Source organism: Ammodytes marinus, assembly GCF_949987685.1.
Source record: "Ammodytes marinus genome assembly, chromosome: 8".
Classification (NCBI taxonomy): domain Eukaryota; kingdom Metazoa; phylum Chordata; class Actinopteri; order Uranoscopiformes; family Ammodytidae; genus Ammodytes; species Ammodytes marinus.
The window spans coordinates 17,041,730-17,060,985 of record NC_137212.1 but is presented as its reverse complement, the minus strand read 5'-3'; the positions used below and the strand labels follow the sequence as shown (position 1 = coordinate 17,060,985).

Here is a 19,256-nt window from a genome sequence, read left to right as displayed (position 1 = left end):
CTAACACAATTGTGTCGGAGCGGCAGAGGCTTTGCACTTGACATACCACATAATCACGATGTGTAATATCGCTGCGACAAGGGGGATTACGGGAGAGACAGAGTTTGGACTCTTCCCCTGCATTCCAATACCCATACTTTCTGCTATTTAGTATGGTAGGAAAAAAAGATTTAGGAAGTCCCTATTCTTGTGGTCAGATTTAGTATGCTTAAAAATACCCAGAAGTCTACTACATCAAGCCGAGATTTTTAGTGTTGAAAACAGCATGCTATTTGGGCGATTATGACCCACAATCCAGTGCGCACCGGAAGTGACGTCACATCGACGGAGCCTCCGTATGAAAACAACCGGGGATGCGACTGATCTGAAAGCAAGAGGCAAGATCAAGGCGCAATGTTATGATTAAATAAATAAGTAAAAATATGTCCCAATTCTATGCCTACTGCATGCTAACTAGATTTTATGGTCAAATCTAGTATGTAGAATAGAAAAAAGAAAGAGTATGTGATTTGGAACCCAGGGTTCATCTCACTGGATCTTAAGTGCACACACACAGACAAAGAAGAAGGAGACGGGTGTGTGTGTGTTTTCCTGGTAAATACCAAAACCACTCCTAAATATTCCTGGCACGCTGAGAGAGAGAGTACCTGTGTGATTATACGGCTGCCCCACACCGTTTTAATGACACGGCTGCTGGAATTCCAGTCATTCCCTGGAAAATAGGAGGACAAACAACTGAACACGTTTTCAACAAGATGTTTATTGAGGAGTTCTGAGTTGTAGCGTGTGAAGTAACAGATGGTGTATCAGTTGGATAGCTTCATATATCAGTATATCTGATGTATGCTGGAAACACGATAGTAAATTAAGATTTGTTTAAAGAGAAATGACAAAGATAATTTGCTACAAAAAGGGCTTCAATTATTCACACTACCCGAGTTGGGTTAAGAAAAAGATAAAAAAATTAAGACAACTAAAAGAGATTCCTTTGTACAAAATTGTGCAAAATCAAAAGGCAGTCTACGAATGAATTACAGAGTTAATCTACAAACTATACACACAAAAGACTTCCATTAAAACTATCCTGAAGTAGGAAATGAACAAAAATATAGCCACAAAGTATTTCTTAACTACTTTGGACACATTGAGCTTTTTGTTAGTTAAAACTCAGTAAGGTTAGCTATTCAGGTTTTGGCAACATTTATGTTTTACATTATGACCTCTGCTATAAGGCATACTCATATACATTTGCACTTGGCAAAACCATGTAAGAATGTTAAATGACAGAGTTCTGTACAATTGCTTTTCACAAAAATAATACATTCACAGAAAAACATATATAAAAAAAGACAGGAAACATGAGACGTTAACCTTCCTCGAACAAATACAGGCCAAAACTATACATTACCCTGAGACACAAAACACAGAAATTAAACGACAGAAATAACAGTTTTGAAATAACATCTCGAAACAGCAAAAAAAAAAGTATCTTCTTCTGCCGCGATGGGCCACATTCTCTGTATTTTAGTTTAGCCGGAGGAGGAAGATACAAATTTAGCTCGCCCAAAATTGAGGGAAGCCCGAGTCCAAGGTCTAAAAATACCAGACAGGAAGGCTGCTTTCTGTGCACAAAATCATACACTTCCCAAACTAGACTTCTCTCCTTCCCCGTAGGCCCGGCATAGCATAGGTCTAATTCAGTCTATCAGCAGTCCAAATAAATTACACACCTGAGTAAAACGCCCAGTGTCAGGAGGGGGGGAGAAGAGAAAAATAACTGCAAAAAAAAAGTAGCGGGGGGGACCAGCTAATATTTGTGTTCAAGTTCATTGAGAAAACACCAAGTCTGTGAGAAAGACAGACATCACAGAGTCTGTTCAAACTGGTGATGTGCTTGGCGATGTGATGAAACACATGTTTGATGATGATGGGAGTGAATCAGTGTCTATGATTCCTGTTGCATTTCACACAGGGACAAGTGTGAAGTAACCGTGCAGTCTACATGGCAACCCTAGTCCGGCTCAGGCTAGCGTGGCTGTTACGTGGGAAAGTTACACAAGGTGGTGTAGGAGCAAACAGGTCAGGTGGAGGGAGGGAGGCCCAGCAGACTTCCAGTCTCTCTGGGGCTGTCTTCCAGGACTCAGGGTCTGATGTCCTCTGCAGCTGAAGATAATGTGAATCCGTCTTGAAGAGAGCCACGTAACGAACACACACAATCCTCCTTCTCTTCCTCCTCTGTGCTGCCGGACCAAGGGGAGAGCACACATGCAGCCTACATACCAGACACCACTGCTGATCTGTGAAAGAGACAGAGGGAGATTAATGTTTGGCTCATGTGAACTGGGCTGTGTGTGTGTGTGTGAGGAGCGACCACATGACAGGAGGCGGCGGACCCTGGACATTTCTCAGGGAGCAGGGGGATGGAATGCAGACAGACTTGGGTCCTCCAGGGCTACACACATCAGCTTATCGCCGTGCCATTTTTATCGGCAGGCTTAGCCACATAGCGTTAATAACGCCTCAAGTTAAGAGTTATTTAACCAAAGTCCTCCTGGTGTGTGGGATTAAGCTGCTCGAGCCATTTATGTCACTAGGTAATATATATCTGTGTGGCGGCGGACAAAATGAAACCCTACTTTGTAATACAAGGTTTCTCTGGACTCAAGATAAAACCGTTTTCAAATAGGCATCTGCTCATCTGCTCCAACCGGCTATAAATTCACACTCCGAGAGGCTTTTCTTTTCGTTTCATTTTTCACATTCCTGAATATGTTAAGCACCATTTTAGAATACAATTTATTCGGCCTCTCTGCCTCTTCACATCTCCTCTGCAACCTGAGATATTTCAGTGTCTGGTATTTATTTCCCTCCCCAGCTGTTATTACGAGGAAATTTTCACTGGATATTATGAGGGGTTGGTTGGAAAGAAACCCCAACATGATGTTTACCTCTGATTTGCATATTTTAGATGATAATTCCCGTCTGTCAGAGCAGATGAAGGAAGGAAGGATATGCATATATGTGTGTGTGTGTGTGTGTGTGTGTGTGTGTGTGTGTGTGTGTGTGTGTGTGTGTGTGTGTGTGTGTGTGTGTGTGTGTGTGTGTGTGTGTGTGTGTGTGTGTGTGTGCTCTCTGTTCCAGGGGAAACAGAGTTGACAGTTACAGGCAGGCTCTGCTGGGGGTTTGTTTGGATAACCTAATGAGTTCTCAGTTCCATGGCCGACAGAGCCGTATGATGCTACAGAAGCCTCCACTGAGCCGATCTGCATCTGCTACTGTTGTGAACACAATCGCCTGAAGCACAACAATGGGACATGCAGCCGCGGAGGCACTGACTTTACTCACTGGAACCGCAACAGTTCAAAAGTTGTTGAAAAGCTGCTCCTATTTACCCCATTTGGGAAGAATGACTAAGATTGATGCTTTGCAAACAGCAAGCCTAAAGGCAGAAACCAACTATAATACTGTATAATATTAGTGTTTTCGTTCTAGGGCAAATACCATACCATGTTCTGTAACTGAAACCAAAAAATGTTTTTTTCACTCTACCAAAACCTTGACAAATTTTGTAAAAGCTATTGGCATTTTAATGGAGAGAAGAGGAAGAAGATTGATACGGTATCTCACGGTTGAGTATGAAGCTACAGCATGCAGTTGAGTAGCTTAGATTAGCACAAAGACTGGGTACAAGCCAAGGGGAAACAACTCTGGCCAAAAGTAACACAATCTGCCTACCATCAGCCCTAATGTTCACTAATTAACACATCCCATCTCACTTTTTCTTCACATACATACAATCACTTGCGTTTGTTTTATTTTCTTGGCCCCTGCGAATTGACTTCCTGGAGTCTCTTTCGTTACTGTGGGGGTTGCCAGGCGACCAGTGGTGACTACAGGGAATCTTTAACTTCACAAAAGAAGCCCCAGTTCTCAATGTTAGTACCTCACAGTTAAAGGAACCGGCTGCACATTTACAGTGCAGCAGCAATTACAGAATCACATGCAAACAGTAGGTCTGAAGTTTCCATTGCTCCCTCTGTGTACATGTGCTACTGCTGCTGGTCTAATCTCGCTCAAGTGCAGATGATGAGGAGCATTTGTACATGAGCTTCAGCTATATATTTAGTCGACTATCTCCATCTACTGTGAAGAGAGATAGAGAGAGAGAGAGAGAGAGCTTCCACATGCTGTATGAAGATACAAAAGAATAGAAAAAAAATCTAGTTTCTCTTGTGCTATACTGAACTTTGAAAAAGAAAACAGTCCAAAGTGGGAAAAAATTGGTTATTTTGTACTGTAGAAATGTATTCCAATCAAAAGTACATCCATCAATCTCTGGCACTACTCAGCTCCCTCAGCCACAGCAAGGGCCCTGCATTCTCCAGAAACGAGTTCCATATTCTCTCATCATTATTACCCGTCACTTCAAGGTCACTTTTACACAACATTGGGCCGCAGCTGCCACCCTATTCACTTTAGTTGTTATACCCATACAGTATGTCAAGCCATCACAACCTGAATTCACTCTTCACTCTCCAAAAAACAAAACAAAAAAAATTAAAAATCGACCTTCACGAATCTGCCAACAACAGGGAATAAAGATGTCTCGGTCTGTGAGATGCCAACAAGTGGTGGGGTTAATAACTGTAAACCCCAGATAAGTATGGCTGGTCCACTGCAGTAACAGAGGTGTGCCACTGTGAGGGACACAGGGAGGGGAGTCCATGTGTCCTCCAGCAGACCAGACAGATGGGCCTGGAACTCTATGAAGTGATTTGATTCGGGGTACTGAGGTTTTAACCGGACCCTGCTCAGTCTGCTCCTAGCTTTCATCTTTCTCCTCCACACCAGGAATAATGCCAGATCAAGTTGGACGAAAGACGATAATGACCCAATCTCAGATGCTTTTCTTCGCTTCATAATAAAGAGACAGTTTAGTCGGGGGTCGTGACATTTCTTTTTTCACTTTATTTCACCTTGGACTCCATCTGCATCTTGCAGAGGTCCAATTAACAACAATGCACCACACCAAAAGCCTCTTTCTTTATCTGTCCCTCGTGTCCAACAAGGTTTGTGCCATGTTTACTAATGACCACCTACGACAGAATCACACACACTCACTTAATTTGCATGAGTTTGCATCGTTTTCAAGGACCAATAAAGGACTCGAGGCGTGAGCTTTGACACACAAGTACATTGTTCCAACTGCAGAGTACATTGAGGTATGTCTTGATGAAACCCTCTTGCCGAGAGACAAGGACCAAGAATAAACGCCACTTCGGCACTCCTTCAGAGGCGAAATTATTATTACGTAATTCAGATTAATTACCAGGCAGACACACTCAGCCCCCATCCCAGCTGGCTTTCTGTGGAGGCCCCCTGTAACTGTATGACAGCTAGTCTCTTTTAAAAAAGGGCATAATCAAATTAGTCTGGGTGATTATCCAGCCATTTTTAAGCATCTTTTGCCCTTTTCCCTTTATGGTGCTCACGGCACGGAGAAAAAGACCAATAAAAACACCATTAGGTTTATGCAAATTTAAGCAGCCGTGCTGAGGACTGTAATGTGGCACATTGATTACTCAAGGGACCGGAGACAAAGTGTGTGTGCACGTGCTGCCAACTCTTTACTGTGTGTGTGTGTGTGTGTGTGTCTGCGAGAAGCGTGGTGTGTGTGTGTGTTGGGGGGGGGGGGGGGGGGGGTCATGTCGTTGTTGTACACAGATGCCACAATAAAAGCCTCATTCAGCTTGTGTTCCTGGTGGCCCTCACAGCGAAGCATTAATAAAACATTAGTATTGAGTGACTGGGGGCCTCTGCACTCCTCCCTGGTCCAAGAGCGTGACCCTTTCCCATTTGACAGCAGCTGTCTGGGGATGCAGAGGACTCCCTGTGTGGCCCCTGACCCCTCAAGGTGTAACCCATCACACAGAGCAGTGCCCACCTCATAAGGAGGCTTCCTTTGAAAGAAAAAGAGAGAATGCTGCTTATGTCTGTGATGGTTTTGTGGAGAGGGGTGATGAAAAGGGAGGGGTTCGTGTGTGTGTGTGTGAAGGGGGCTGAGGAAACATGGGCTCAAGCTTAACTAACCGTCATCTCTGGTGCCGTTATAGTTCAGTGGTTTAAAAGGCGAGAGAGAGATTGAGACAGACTGTGCTGAACTTTGTGCAAGGATCTCTGGTTACATTTTGTCTGCCAGTAGTCTGGCACCAACAACTTGACCAGATTGCAACATGCATGATGCTACTCTGCTCATCTCCAAAACACAATAAGATTATAATCTAATTGGCCAGGTGTTAAGACTCAATGGTCTAAATGTGACAATTAGAGCTGTACTGTTTATCTTCAGGCTTTTTAACCGGACAAGGTATTTACCCCCTCCCCCCCCCCGACCATAACAAATACGCTACCATAATGCTTCAAAATGTACAAATACTTTTCCATCAACAGTGGCTCTTCTGGCTTGGCCTTGGGGAGTCTGTGGTTAGTCACATCTGGTGGAAATGCACAAGGGCAGTCAGTCGGTGGTGACAACAAATAAATGAGAGAAAGGAGCAGAGAGGCTGGTATTCCAACGCAAACTGTCAGGACAAACAAAAAGGGCTCACTAATGGGAATGTGGGCCACACCATCATTCCTCCCGAATTAGAGTAAGGATGGTTGGCTTTTTAAAGGACAGGCAATGCCAACAATGTGAGCTTCTATGTTTGTGTGTGTGTGTGTGTGTGAGACAGTAGTAGTAGGAGTGGAAAACGAGTGGTTTCACGGCTGCGTAAAACTCACAATACTACAAGTGAATGCTTGGACAGCTGACTGGTGTTTTTTCGGGCCATCGTGGACATGAAAGGAACACGCTCAAGCACAATTATTTTTCTCCCTGACCCCAGCTGAAAGTTGACAACCTCGGGAGCTAAAGTATTTTTAGGTAGGCGTTTCAGCTGCCAAACGGTGTAAAGTATAGCTGTACTTCTTCTGGTCTTACTGCTCACCACTTTATAACTCTGTGTGTGTGTGTGTGTGTGTGTGTGCGTGTGCGTGTGCGTGTGCGTGTGCGTGTGTGCGTGTGTGCGTGTGTGCGTGTGCGTGTGCGTGTGCGTGTGTGTGTGTGTGTGTGTGTGTATACGCTGCTCTGCATTACTTTGTCTGCTGTAATTAAACATAAAGGCAGTCAGCAGCGGCGATGGTAGCTACCGTTAACTGAAGAGAGTTCATAAGGAAGCGGCACCCTTGATCTTTCATAGCCAGCCCGTCTGTCTCCATCCCCGGCCTAGAAAACCTAGGCTGCCATGGAGACGGCGGTCCGTATACCAGCAGCCTGGTAATGCTAAGCCCCCAGCTCCATTATATCCAGCTGTTTACTGTAGACACAAGTCACAGCCCTCTGCTGCTCACTTGCTTCTGCTCTGCTTTACTTTCAGTTCTTGGAGTGACTGTTCCATATTCCTGACAGAAGAAAGGGCAGTTGTTTCTGTGGAATTTCTTTCCTGGCAACAACTCAAAATAACTGTTAAAAGGGGCACTGAAATAGATTTAGACCAGTTCTTCCTTTCCAGTTTAAAGGAATAGTCTGACATTTTTTAGTTAGACGAGATGAAACGAGAGCCCGAAGGAGGTTAGCTTAGTTTAGCTTGAAGACTAGACTGGTGTTTTTATTCAATATACACAGACACAGGCTTTGGGAAAGCTTGGTCCCTGGATGTTGCCAGTGTAAATTAAACTCTGCCTTGTTTTCACTTTAATTTTAAATGTCAATTCGAAGAAAGATAAAACCACAAAACCCAACAATAAAAGAAGAAGACGGAGCAGAGTCTGGGTTTATTAAAATACAAATCTAGTGACTAGAGCCGCAACGAACATCTTTCAATAGATTGCATCAGGGCTTGAAATAAGATCAAAGGAGAGGACAAGCCTCACGTCAAATCTAGCTCCACCGCCGGCGCCACCAACACTGGGCTCACGTACAAACAACCGGCAAACCTTGAAAGTATCACTGTGTTCCCTCTTGGTCTTGTTTCATCTACTAGCACCACCCATCTCCTCCTTCCTCACCCTGTGCCTCAGACACCATTCATCATCTCTCCTATCTGACACCAAGCTGTGAAAACTGCCACCTGTCGTTCCTTCGGGCTGATTAGGCTGAGCAATTATTCACTGATACGGGGTAGGTTACGTTACAGTCAGTCAATCATATTTTCATTGCCTTGAGATCCACCTCTCACCTTCCTCCTGAATTCCTGATAAGATTACTGATGCGACCTCTGTCGGCACATATGGTTCTGAAGTAGGTTTTGGTAACCTTTTTTTTCGTTTTTTTCTGTAAAGTACATTGAAAAGAGGGCTCCATGATTAATATATATTATTTTCATTCAGACAAAAGATAATTTAACAGGGGAAATTGGAGTTACATTTTTAGTTTTTCAACCTTGTCAAAAGGTTATTTTAAGTTGTGCATCACACATACATACTCTAATATGTATATGATATGAATATGATATTTAAACCTCGCCGCAAAGCTCTGCTGGCATACCTTAAACTACACCATGTCTCACCTTTTATAACTTAGGACGGTTTGGAGATACTGACTCATAATAGCCAGTTCAGTTAGCACCCAGGGCTGTCCCTGCATAGCACCCTGCCCACTCGCCCTGCTGTCGATACAAGCTTGGGCCTGATCACTGCCTCTCCACCTCACTCCTGTCAGTGTCAGAGGTCCCAGAGTTGAAGCTCTCGCTCTGTAATTACGCCCCGCTGACATTCCTCCTGGCCCCTAAACCAGGACTTCACTGTGTTTATCCAACACCCGGCCTTCACAGCAGCTAGATAATGTGCAACTGTAACCACTGGCAACCCTGAAAACAGTAAGGGGCTTTAGAACTAGCCACGTCCGGTTTAAACCGACATGCACCTGGGTCTGTTGAGTAACAGTTCGGCTTGAATAGAAAGATATTTGTGTTCCCATTAAGTGCTTTCCCATATATATTCTGACAATACAAGGGGAACTGTGAAAAGCACATAGAATTGACATCTTGTTTGTTTGTGTCAGTTTAAGGGAAGTTACAATTACTCACCATGGACACCTCAAAGAATCAGTGCGTCTCTCTCTCTCTCTATGCCGAGAGGTACTTCCATGTGCTGACGAAGGCAGTGGGAATGAGCGAGTAGGGCACACTGGTAACACTGTCCCAAGAGTCCGACGCCGGATCGTAACAGTCTAATGTCTTACACCTCTGAGCGCCAAAGTAACCGCCGACCACATACAGTCTGTTTCCTGAGGCCACGGCGTGGCAGCTGATGCGTTTGGCTGTCACGTCACCAAACTTTGACCACTGGTACGTCTCGCTGTTGAAGCGGTAAGCCGAGCTGGCTGAAAACTCTGTGTCGCCTCCGATCACCACCACATGGTTGCCGACCACAGCCGCGGCGGTGTAGCGCCACAGTTGCGGACAGGCGGCAGGTACGGACCAGCGGTTCTGCAGCGGGTCAAAGCACTGCACCTTAGGGTATTTGTCTCTGTTCGCACTAGTGCCCCCAAAGGCAAAGAGTTTGTTTTTGGCACCAACAACAGCCGCATTGCTCACGCCCTCCCTGAGCGGAGCCACCAGGGTCCATTTGTTGGTCTGAGGGTCGTACTGCTCCACCTGTTTGAGAGACACAGACGGAGAGGCAGGGAAGGATCCTGCCAGGGAAGTGTGTCCTCCCACCACGAACAGCATATGGTCCAGCTCTGCCGAGCCGTGTCCGAATCTGGCCACCAACATGGGCGCAGCTTTGGACCATTCGTCGTGTAGTGTGTCGTAAACCCACACGTCTTTGGAGGCCCCGTTTTCAGAGCCGCGCCCTCCAGTAACATAAACCTGCCGCACATGGAGGGAAATCACAGCTTGAGTACATCTACGTAACACTGCATGAAAAAAGCTAATTTTCGAGTATACAGCTGCATTTCAAAAACTTTGAATATCAAAGAAAAGTTATTTTTTAGCAGTAATTTGATTAAAAAAGTGAAACTTTCATATGTTCTAGATTCATTACACATGAAGAGAAATTAATCTAGAATAAAAATACTTTTCAGAAGATTGACATCCTTTTTTTGATCAGTTTTACTTAATATTCTTATATTTTGAGATAATGGATTTTGATGAGCTTTAAGCCCTAATCATCCAAATTAAAACAACAAAAACGCCTGACATGTAATGAATCTAGTATATATTCAATTTTCGCTTTACGAAGGACTTTTCCATGATATCTAAATTTTTTGAGCTGCACCTCCTGTAGATCTGACACACATACCTTGCAACCAATAGCACAGGCGCTGCATTCTTTCCTGGGGCTGGGAATGTCTGTTTTGGGCGTGATCTCCTTGGTCTTGTTGTCGATCATGTAGATTTTGTCGCACATGAAGGTCTGTCCTCCCAGCAGCAGCAGGGCCTGGCTGACCTTGCGTGGCCGGGCGCAGAACCCCGTCACGATGCCGTCGTTCTGCAGGATCCTCATCTTGCAGCGCACGGCGTCCTCCACGATCTCCCGGCCCACCTTGTGACACATGACCAGCTCCTCCGAGGCTACGTTCTTCAGCAGGTAGGTCTCTGGCAGCAGCGCCAGCCGCACGCAGCGCAGCAGCTCGGGCAGCTCACTGTGCCTCCGCTCCATGTCGGCCTTCACCCAGTCGATGACGGCCTGGTACACCAGGCTCTCGTCCTCCACCTCCAGCTCCTCACTCAGGATCAGCTCCTGCACCTTGTCCCGGGGCAGGCTGAGGAAGTCCTCCGTCTTGAAGAGCGTGGCGAAGTCGGCCAGACACATCCTCCAGGACAGCTCGTACAGCCTTTGGCACTGGTGGGCGTCTGACAGCAGCATCATGCCCAGGCAGTTGGACTGGTGCAGGTTTTTCTCCAGGAAGTCGGCCGCCGCGTCCCTGATGTCATGGAACTGCAGCATGTCTCCGGCCTCCAGCAGTGACTCTGCGTTCTCCTCGTTGATGAGGATGCGGGCAGAGTAGGCGTAGTCCAGCAGCAGCTCCAGCACCTCGGGGTGCAGAGAGTCGTGGAAGTTGACGTCTGCGTCGCGGCTCTCCCTGAGCCCTCCGCTGAACATGGCCTCAAAGTATCGGCTGCAGGAGGCCAGCACGGCCCGGTGGCACGGGAAGGACCTGTTTCCCGCCTTCAGCACCACGTCGGTGAAGGTCTTGCGTTTGCGCAGCAGGTTGAGCTGAGTCAGCAGGCTGTCGGCGTGCGACGTCTTGTGGAAGAGATGGATGTTCATGGAGCCCGAGCTGGAGCGAGACTTTCGGTTTTCGTGGTTACTGACGGACATCTTGACCGGGATCTGGATGAGGAAATGAAGTAGACATATGTATGAGTGGACAGAAAAAGAGCTAGTTGTTTACATTTGTCTCACACCCTCTTTTTTGACATGAACATAGTAAACACTCCCCGTTTACGATGAAACAAAACTCCCCGTGCCAACATCTCTCATGAATGGGCTGATCGGAAATAAAACAATCATATCAGGTGGCTTAGTCGAAACGGAAATGAACTTTGGACTTCAGCGATGAAAGGAGAGCAGATAAGGAACATTCTCAGAGGAAAACAGTTTGTGAACACTGCGTGACAGTGATTTGACACTAGAGAACACATCAAGCGTCCACACTCAATCCTCAAACTTCAAATGAGCCACTATAACTGGCTTTTTAATACTTCCCCATGTAATTACCGATAGGTGAGAAAAAAAAGCACCTGGCTGGGCGTGTTGCCCTATATCACATCTCTCTTCACCCTCATAAACATTTCAGGGCTGTGAGTCACCTCCAAGCAAGAAATTCCTGCCAGCTCCTCTGCAGGCTCACCTACAAGGTGGTGTCAAAGACGAAAGCTTTGAAGCCCACATATGAGAAGTGACACCTCAGACCAGCTCCATGGAGGAGAAATATTATGTAACCACTTTGCAACATCGTTTGATCATCAGCAGTGTATTTAGACAGGCTAGCAGCAGCCATGCACACCAAAGAGAGGTTGGTGTGAATGTTTAAATCAATACAATACTCTTATAAACATGTCATAAGTAGACATTCACCTTATTCGGAAGATTACCCATTTGTTATAATAATAGTATGCGTGTTACCGCAGGTTAATAAAGACCTGGCTGTCTACAACATGATAACGACCAAACATTTATGTTCAGCTAGAATAAAAAGCCTCCATTGTTTCAAAGGCAGATACATTTAAATCTGCTATTCAATCCCACTGAAAGGGGAAGGTGGATTTCCGTCAGGGGAAGTGGGGGGACTCGGCGTGAAATCCAATTCGTTTTGTGCAGTAAATGTGAAACCACGGTCAGCACTTCACTATGCGCTCAACTTTCCTCCCAAGTTAGCAGAAGCCAGCCGCCTGCACACATCCAGGCTGCTACAATCAGCAGCCGACATCAAAAGCCCCGCAGTTACAGCCTTGAGAACTACACTCCTCACATTTCGTAAATTGGAACAAAAATGCCAAAAGTATCACGTAGGCTATCGTTGTGCAATCGATAGCACACTTTAGCAGGCGGATCAAGCGTCCGATTCTTACCTTGATAGGCGCAGAGCAGATCCGTATTCCTTTATCTCGCTTAGCCTACAACTTGTTCCGTCGTTGATTCGTTTGAAGTTGTGGCACAATTTAGACGAATCCGCCTTCAGAGTTTAAAAGCGCATCTTCTTGTCCTAAACATCTGGGAAACGGTTGAGCCATTTGTCCACGTCGTGAGCTTTGTTTTTTTTTGTTCAAACCTGCAACAACAACAGAAACGGAAACAATGTCCAAAGTTAGTCGCTCGGTTTGTTCTGGGGAAGCCACGCAGCGTGCTGTAGAGAGACGAGTAGAGTGTAGAGCTGAGAGACAGAGCATAGGCAGCCGTAGTGTTCACACTGGCTCCTCCTTCTCACGCTCCTCTTGTCCAATGGGCTCAAACAGCCAATATTACAAACGTGCTCTCTTATGTTCCTCATCCAACTCCTCAGGCAAAGGTCCATGCAAAGAACATACGCATAAAATGAATTGCCGTGAAAAAAAATGTCTGTGTTTTCACCTGCCTGCACACAGAAACTGATTCACTAGTGTCTGTGACACTAATAACAACAAGGCGATTAGAATCATAAGACATAAAATCAAATGAAAACACAATGGCCTATAAAAGGCATAGGCCTACAATAAAACATAAATCAAATACAACACTAGATACAAATAACAAAGAGTAAAAACAATTTTAAATAATAATACACTATTTGTTTTATATAGTCAGTATTGTTATTGCCAAACATGAAGGTCTAAATTCCATTTCCACAGTGCCACAACATAACATGTTATGGGAAAGATACTGTATCATATTGTTCATCAAAATTGAAATTCACATTCAAACACTATAGGATATTGACATCAGATCATGAAACGCTGGCCTCATACACGTTTTTTTATAGATGGAAACTCCCCCTCGTCTGCTTAAAAGAACAAGAAAACGAGATTTAAAACCCTCTGACCTCAGTGGTCGTTACGGCCCTGGCTGTGTACCTCTTAAGTGTTCTTGTAGGATTTTCACACAAGTTTACCCAGATATTAATACTCATTACATTGGTCAGCAGCACTAGCCGGCACAGCATAGCCCTTGCACTGCCTGCCAGCACCACATAACCGACAGTCTTAATGATCATATGATGGCAGGTTAAAGTCCCTCTGACGGACCATGAGATCGTTTCTCCTGCTGAATTCTTGGCATTTTCCAAAGGATTTAAGTACTTGTGGGCTATTGGGACAAGACTGAGGTCATTCAAGAATCAGCCAAATCAGCCTGCACACTGAAGGGAATTTAACAGACTGATAAAAAAACCATTGTACAACAGATAAGCTATAAAAACTGTAGTAAATATTTTGAAGTATAGTTTAGGAAATAATGTGTCATGTGCAAGTAACAATAAAGATATATTTATAGCATGTGATAAAATACAGAGCGGTTTTTAGAATTAAACCTGTTCTCTGTGCAAGCTTCATTGTAGGAACATGTCCCCACATGTCTGCAGGTGTAATTAACGGGATTCATACTGGCTTGATACCATTTAGGTGTGCCAGCTTTGGGTCCCTGCTAATGTGCATGCCAGCTCATAGGCTTACTGGATCATCCTTATTGTTGATAGTTGCACCTGTGCTTTTCGTGCTTTTACAAGTCCAAAATGTCTGCAGTGAAAAAGGCCCCAATGGAAAAAAAATTGAACACCACAGAAATATTTGAAACAGTAAATGGATAGGTCATAGCTTTAATAATTGAGGTCTAACTTTTATTCGGACACAAAGAGGCTTTGGGGACAACGGTGCACCGAGCTGACAGATCTCAACACCATAAACACCACTTCAAGAGCGAGTGCCACACTGCTCAAGTTTCCCCTCCCTCTCTGTCTCTCATCCCCTTTTAGTGTCAATCAAGCCTCTGCTTTCTCTCAACTGTCTTAGTATGTGTGTGTGAGCATGTGTGAGCACTCTTCCTTTTGTCCACCGTTTCCTTTTGTTTCCTCGCAAGGTACTTGAATTTGACTGCCACTCATACATCTTACCATTTCTTTTCAGTCCCAAAGTAACCTTCGGCAGTCCTGTGTAACCTCAAAATTTGACACCATAAACACGCTCATGGGTTATTCACATTGTTGCCAATGATCGTAGAAACCTCATTTGTAGCTGACCAGGCCAAATGCTTTCATACACACAAGTGTGCCTAAAGGAGATTACGAATTTAAGAAGATTAGAATAATGAACTCATGATTGTAATCTAGGGTTAATTCATTCTGCTGCACTTCAACCCTCCCTTCTCCCCTATTCAACCCTGTCAGTGGCTTGAAGCCAAACTGTTCTGAGGACTTATGTGTGTGTGTGTGTGTGTGTGTGTGTGTGTGTGTGTGCCTGCATGCGCGCTTACTGCAAGCATTGTTTCACTAGTCATTAATTATTCTTAGGCAGGCACGCCACTAATCAGACCCCCCACAATTATTCTTCAATGCCCCCCAGCGTTGCAACAAGCCTCTCACAGAATGCCTGTTTGGTGGACAGTAACTGTCACTCCATTGTTGCTCTCAGACTCACTGTACCACATATTTGTTCACTCAAGGCAGGTGGTCTTCTCAGTGAGGTCACCCTGTCTGAAACATAAGGAGGGGGGTTCTCGGAGGGGGTCATCCTCATGCCTAGGCCTCAACACCAAACAATGCAGAGTTTCTTATGACTCTATTTATGTCTTTAGCTCCTGGTTTCCACATAGTCACCCAGGCAAGTTGACAAGTCTAGTTTTATCTGCAAATTGTAACTTATATAATAATTATTTTTACATGAATACATTCTTATGATGTATTTATTTATTTGGTTATTTATTGCATTTAATCAATTCAGACAAAACATCTTATACATCACCTAATTGAATTTCCTATTGCTATCTATCTATGCTATTGGAGAATGGATTATGCTACTATTTATGGGTATGTGAAGAAAATAAAACGTACCTATAGTTGTAGGACTAGGTATTTTTTGGAAGTCTACTCAAAATCATTGTCTAATTCACTCAATTAAAACTTCGGATTTGAGTGATTCAGTAGAGTAGGCCTATATAGCCCCCTTGTGGCAAACACGCGTACGCGCACGTGCGTTGTCGTGGTGAGTGCACGTGGTACTTACAAGCCGACTTTCTCTCCAAAGTAATATAGACTTGAGCTGAAGTATATCACTCACGTAATATTATTTTAGCCGCGATGTACGCCTATTTATTGCACTGACTGTAGTTTGGTCTGGCTTTGCGAGACTACACTGACTGTAACTCGACTGTGTCTACTCAACAAAAAAACTACATTTCCCATGTCGGTGTCCCCTATGCGGATATGACGCGGCGGTCTTCCGCCGCTGTCAAGGGCATAGCAATCCTGCGCAACCTAAGCAAGCCTAGCTGTAGCTGTCTGCACGTGTATTCAAATAAGGTCGATAAAGCAGTTTTCTATAACGTCTACGGTAGAAATGGACGGGTTTGGTTCAGACTTCTCAGCAGGTGGAGCAGGCGGTAAAATGGACACCGGTACCATTATGGAGCAGGTTAAAGTCCAGATAGCGGTGGCTAACGCGCAGGAGCTTCTGCAGGTAAATCAATGGATACAGATGCTAAGCTAGCAAGTTTAACCTGGAACTTAGTTCTTTGAAGAGGTTACATGTGTGGTCAAATATATAAGGGATGCTGTGAGCACCTTTATTATTCCTGTCATAACGTTGATAAGGTACCACAGCAATGAAATCTTTGAAATGCTGTTTAATACAATGCAAAGGTGAATCGTCGGTTCTTTTAACAGATTTCTTTGACCCAGTAAAATAAATGCTAACCGGTTGATGTGGTGGACTGCTGTTGTATTTCTCTGTCAGCTGTTGGTAATCAACACAATAAACCATTAACAAACACCTTTTTCTTGTTTCAGAGAATGACAGACAAGTGCTTCAAGAAGTGCATAGGCAAACCTGGAAGCTCGCTGGACAACTCTGAGCAGGTATGTATTGAGCTACTTTGCTTCACGTTTCAATACATTTAGATCTCAATTTTGAATGTTTTTGATAAGCTATTTTATAATTAAAAAATTCACATTTCAAATATTTATTCAACTTGTTTTGGCCCCTCATTTGAAGATATACTGCTTTCAAAAAAATGTATAATAGTGAACGCATGGGTTTTGGACTGTTAGTTTGACCAAATAAGCAATTTGAAACAAATTTCTGTTATGTGATTTAATGTTAAAGAGTTTTCAAATCTATGCTTATTTCATTCCTTCTAGAAATGTATTGCCATGTGTATGGACCGGTATATGGATGCCTGGAACACCGTTTCCCGAACATACAACTCAAGATTACAGAGGGAAAGAGCTCGCATGTGAACACCCCTCTCTCCACCTTTCTTATCCTGTGGCCACTGTGCAGTGAGGAGGTGGGGCAGCAGCAGCAGCAGCACTGTGCAAGGCCGGCGGCCGTGCACATGTGTCTTGGCAGCAGTACCTCATCAACTTCTGTCATAATACCTCACAAACAGGCAGAGCCTGTGGACTCTAGACATAACAATTTTTATTTTGCTCTGAGGAACAATTAAGTAATGAAGTGATTATTTTTTTTTATGTGATGGATAATATATCTTCTGGTTAAAGTTCATTGTAAAAAGCTGCAGCATTGACCTTTTATATCCAAACCTAAAGTGGTCATAAAAATTAAGAAACTCCTAAATTGACAGTTGGAATGAATGTGTGTGAGTATGTGCTAGCCCTGTGATTGAGTGGCAACCTGTCCAGGGTTACCCCATGTATTGTGCAATGCATGCTGGGAACTGACACCTTTCTGCCATGTTTCTTTTGTTCAAGTCCCTGGCTGTGTTCGGAAAGCCATACTAACGTCCTACTCATACTCATTTTGACTTCAATTTGAGTATGTGACGGTTGGGTATGCGAGAAATTCCTGGATGAGTACTAACTTCCGGGAAGATTTTGGGTATGGATCAATTCATGGACATATAAAGATCAATTGGATACTTTTCATACTCAACCGCCCCACAATGCATCGCGTCTTTTCAAACGACAAGGAAGGTTTTTTTTTTTTAATTCTTTAGGCCTACTTACAATTCTGCATTTCCTGCACAAAACAGGACCCTATGTAAAAAAATCTAGTTCTATATCTAACCTGTGGAGGGCGGCAATACGCTAAACGGCCGCAATCTTATAAGAAGAAGAAATTCTTTATTGCTTGAGTATACGTCAACTGAAAACGTTTCGACGCACCTTGCATACACAATCGATCTTTGAGTAGACAGTATGTTGTATAGATGTTGAGTATGTAGGACGTTAGTATGGCTTTCCGAAAACAGCCCGTTTATTTAGAAAAATCATGCAGATCATTGTAAACCAGACTTAAGTATCTCACTCACTACAATTGCTCCTTAAAACACTGTCATCCCTTGTTTGTTGCCCATTCTTTTCATTGATTTTTCAGCACAGAGAGACTATATATATTTGTGCAAAAAATAAAAATAAATAAGGAGCACAACTGCAGCCCGTACGGGACAACACAGCCTTTCCTTAACAAGCTTTTACTCAGACATACCTTAAAATCCCCAGGAAGAATTGAGGAGAAACATTGTGTAATTACCAACATGAACCTGACATTCACAAGCCTCCAAACACTACTATATCGAAGTACGAGAACAACTTTTTTGTCTGACCTGTTTTCTAGTTGTCACCCTATCTGCCGCCCTCCACAGTAGTGGGCTTGTTTGAGCAGGGTCTGCCTCACTCTACGTGCTGTACTGAACCTTTCTCAGCTTTGTGTGTATAGTTTGTCATGTGTCTGGGGACCACACCCCCCTCTAACCTGGTGGGTTTATGTGGGGAAGTTAGAGCCAGAAAAAGCCTGTGCACATTGTTTGCAAATGGAATGACTTTCATGAACCTCAATAAATCTTGTCAATCAGGGTCTCATCAGAAAGGTTGTGCATCAATGAAATGTCTCAATGGATTTCCAGACTCAAGTAAACAGGAGAATTTCTTTAAAGCTGATCAATACCACTTTTACATACAGAAATATATTTTCCTGCTTTTCAGTAAACAATATTACATTGCATCTTTAAAAAATACCCACAGACAAGGATATGTACCCATACATGAACCACACATATTCTGAACCCCACACAAAAAAAAAAAAAAAACACCCAGACACAGCACCATGTAAAGTTCAGGACAATAAATTACTGAAATAAATACTGTCAATCATGCATATGCTAGGCGAAAGTCCATAAGCCACAGTTCCAAGTTCTTTTTTCTTCAGTAAGTTAGGAATGAGGACCAGTGGCGTTTCTAGGACATTTTGACTGGTGTGGTCAAGGTGGGCCACAGAGCTAGAGTTGGGTGGCCATCGCACACCTGAATGAATAGCATGTGATATGCTGTACAACCAATTCAAAGATGATTTATAATCCCAAATGCCCAAATCATGTTAGTATCCATTGTAATGTTGGTCAGAAAACTAAACCCCTGAAGGGGGGTGTGGGGGCATCCCCCCCAGATGATTTTTTTGTGTTTTTAACATGTAATCTAAGCATTCTGGTGCATTCTGGCGAAGAGAATAAACTAAAAAGTCAACATTTATTTCAGTTCAGATGAATAGTAAAATTAGCAAGACAACATAACTTGCTAGCAGCCAGATGCCTAACAACTTACCCAGGGGGCAAAACCCCCT

The 19,256-nt window shown here is 43.9% G+C and overlaps 2 protein-coding genes across 2 annotated transcripts; one reads left to right on the top strand and one right to left on the bottom strand.

Moving 5' to 3' along the window:
• Positions 1–772: 772 nt before the first annotated feature.
• Positions 773–12,838, bottom strand: enc3 (ectodermal-neural cortex 3). Its single transcript, XM_080033262.1, has 4 exons — positions 12,564–12,838; positions 10,288–11,322; positions 9,069–9,854; positions 773–2,297 (listed from the first exon to the last, which is right to left on the bottom strand). The coding sequence occupies exons 2-3, from the start codon at positions 11,308–11,310 to the stop codon at positions 9,108–9,110; spliced, it is 1,770 nt and encodes a 589-aa protein (XP_079889388.1). The 5' UTR covers positions 11,311–11,322; positions 12,564–12,838; the 3' UTR covers positions 773–2,297; positions 9,069–9,107.
• A 3,083-nt stretch (positions 12,839–15,921) lies between these two features.
• timm13 (translocase of inner mitochondrial membrane 13 homolog (yeast)) lies at positions 15,922–18,494 on the top strand. The gene is made up of 3 exons (XM_080032068.1): positions 15,922–16,136; positions 16,466–16,534; positions 16,817–18,494. Exons 1-3 carry the CDS (start codon positions 16,017–16,019, stop codon positions 16,913–16,915), a joined length of 288 nt encoding a protein of 95 aa, XP_079888194.1. The 5' UTR covers positions 15,922–16,016; the 3' UTR covers positions 16,916–18,494.
• Positions 18,495–19,256: the final 762 nt, after the last annotated feature.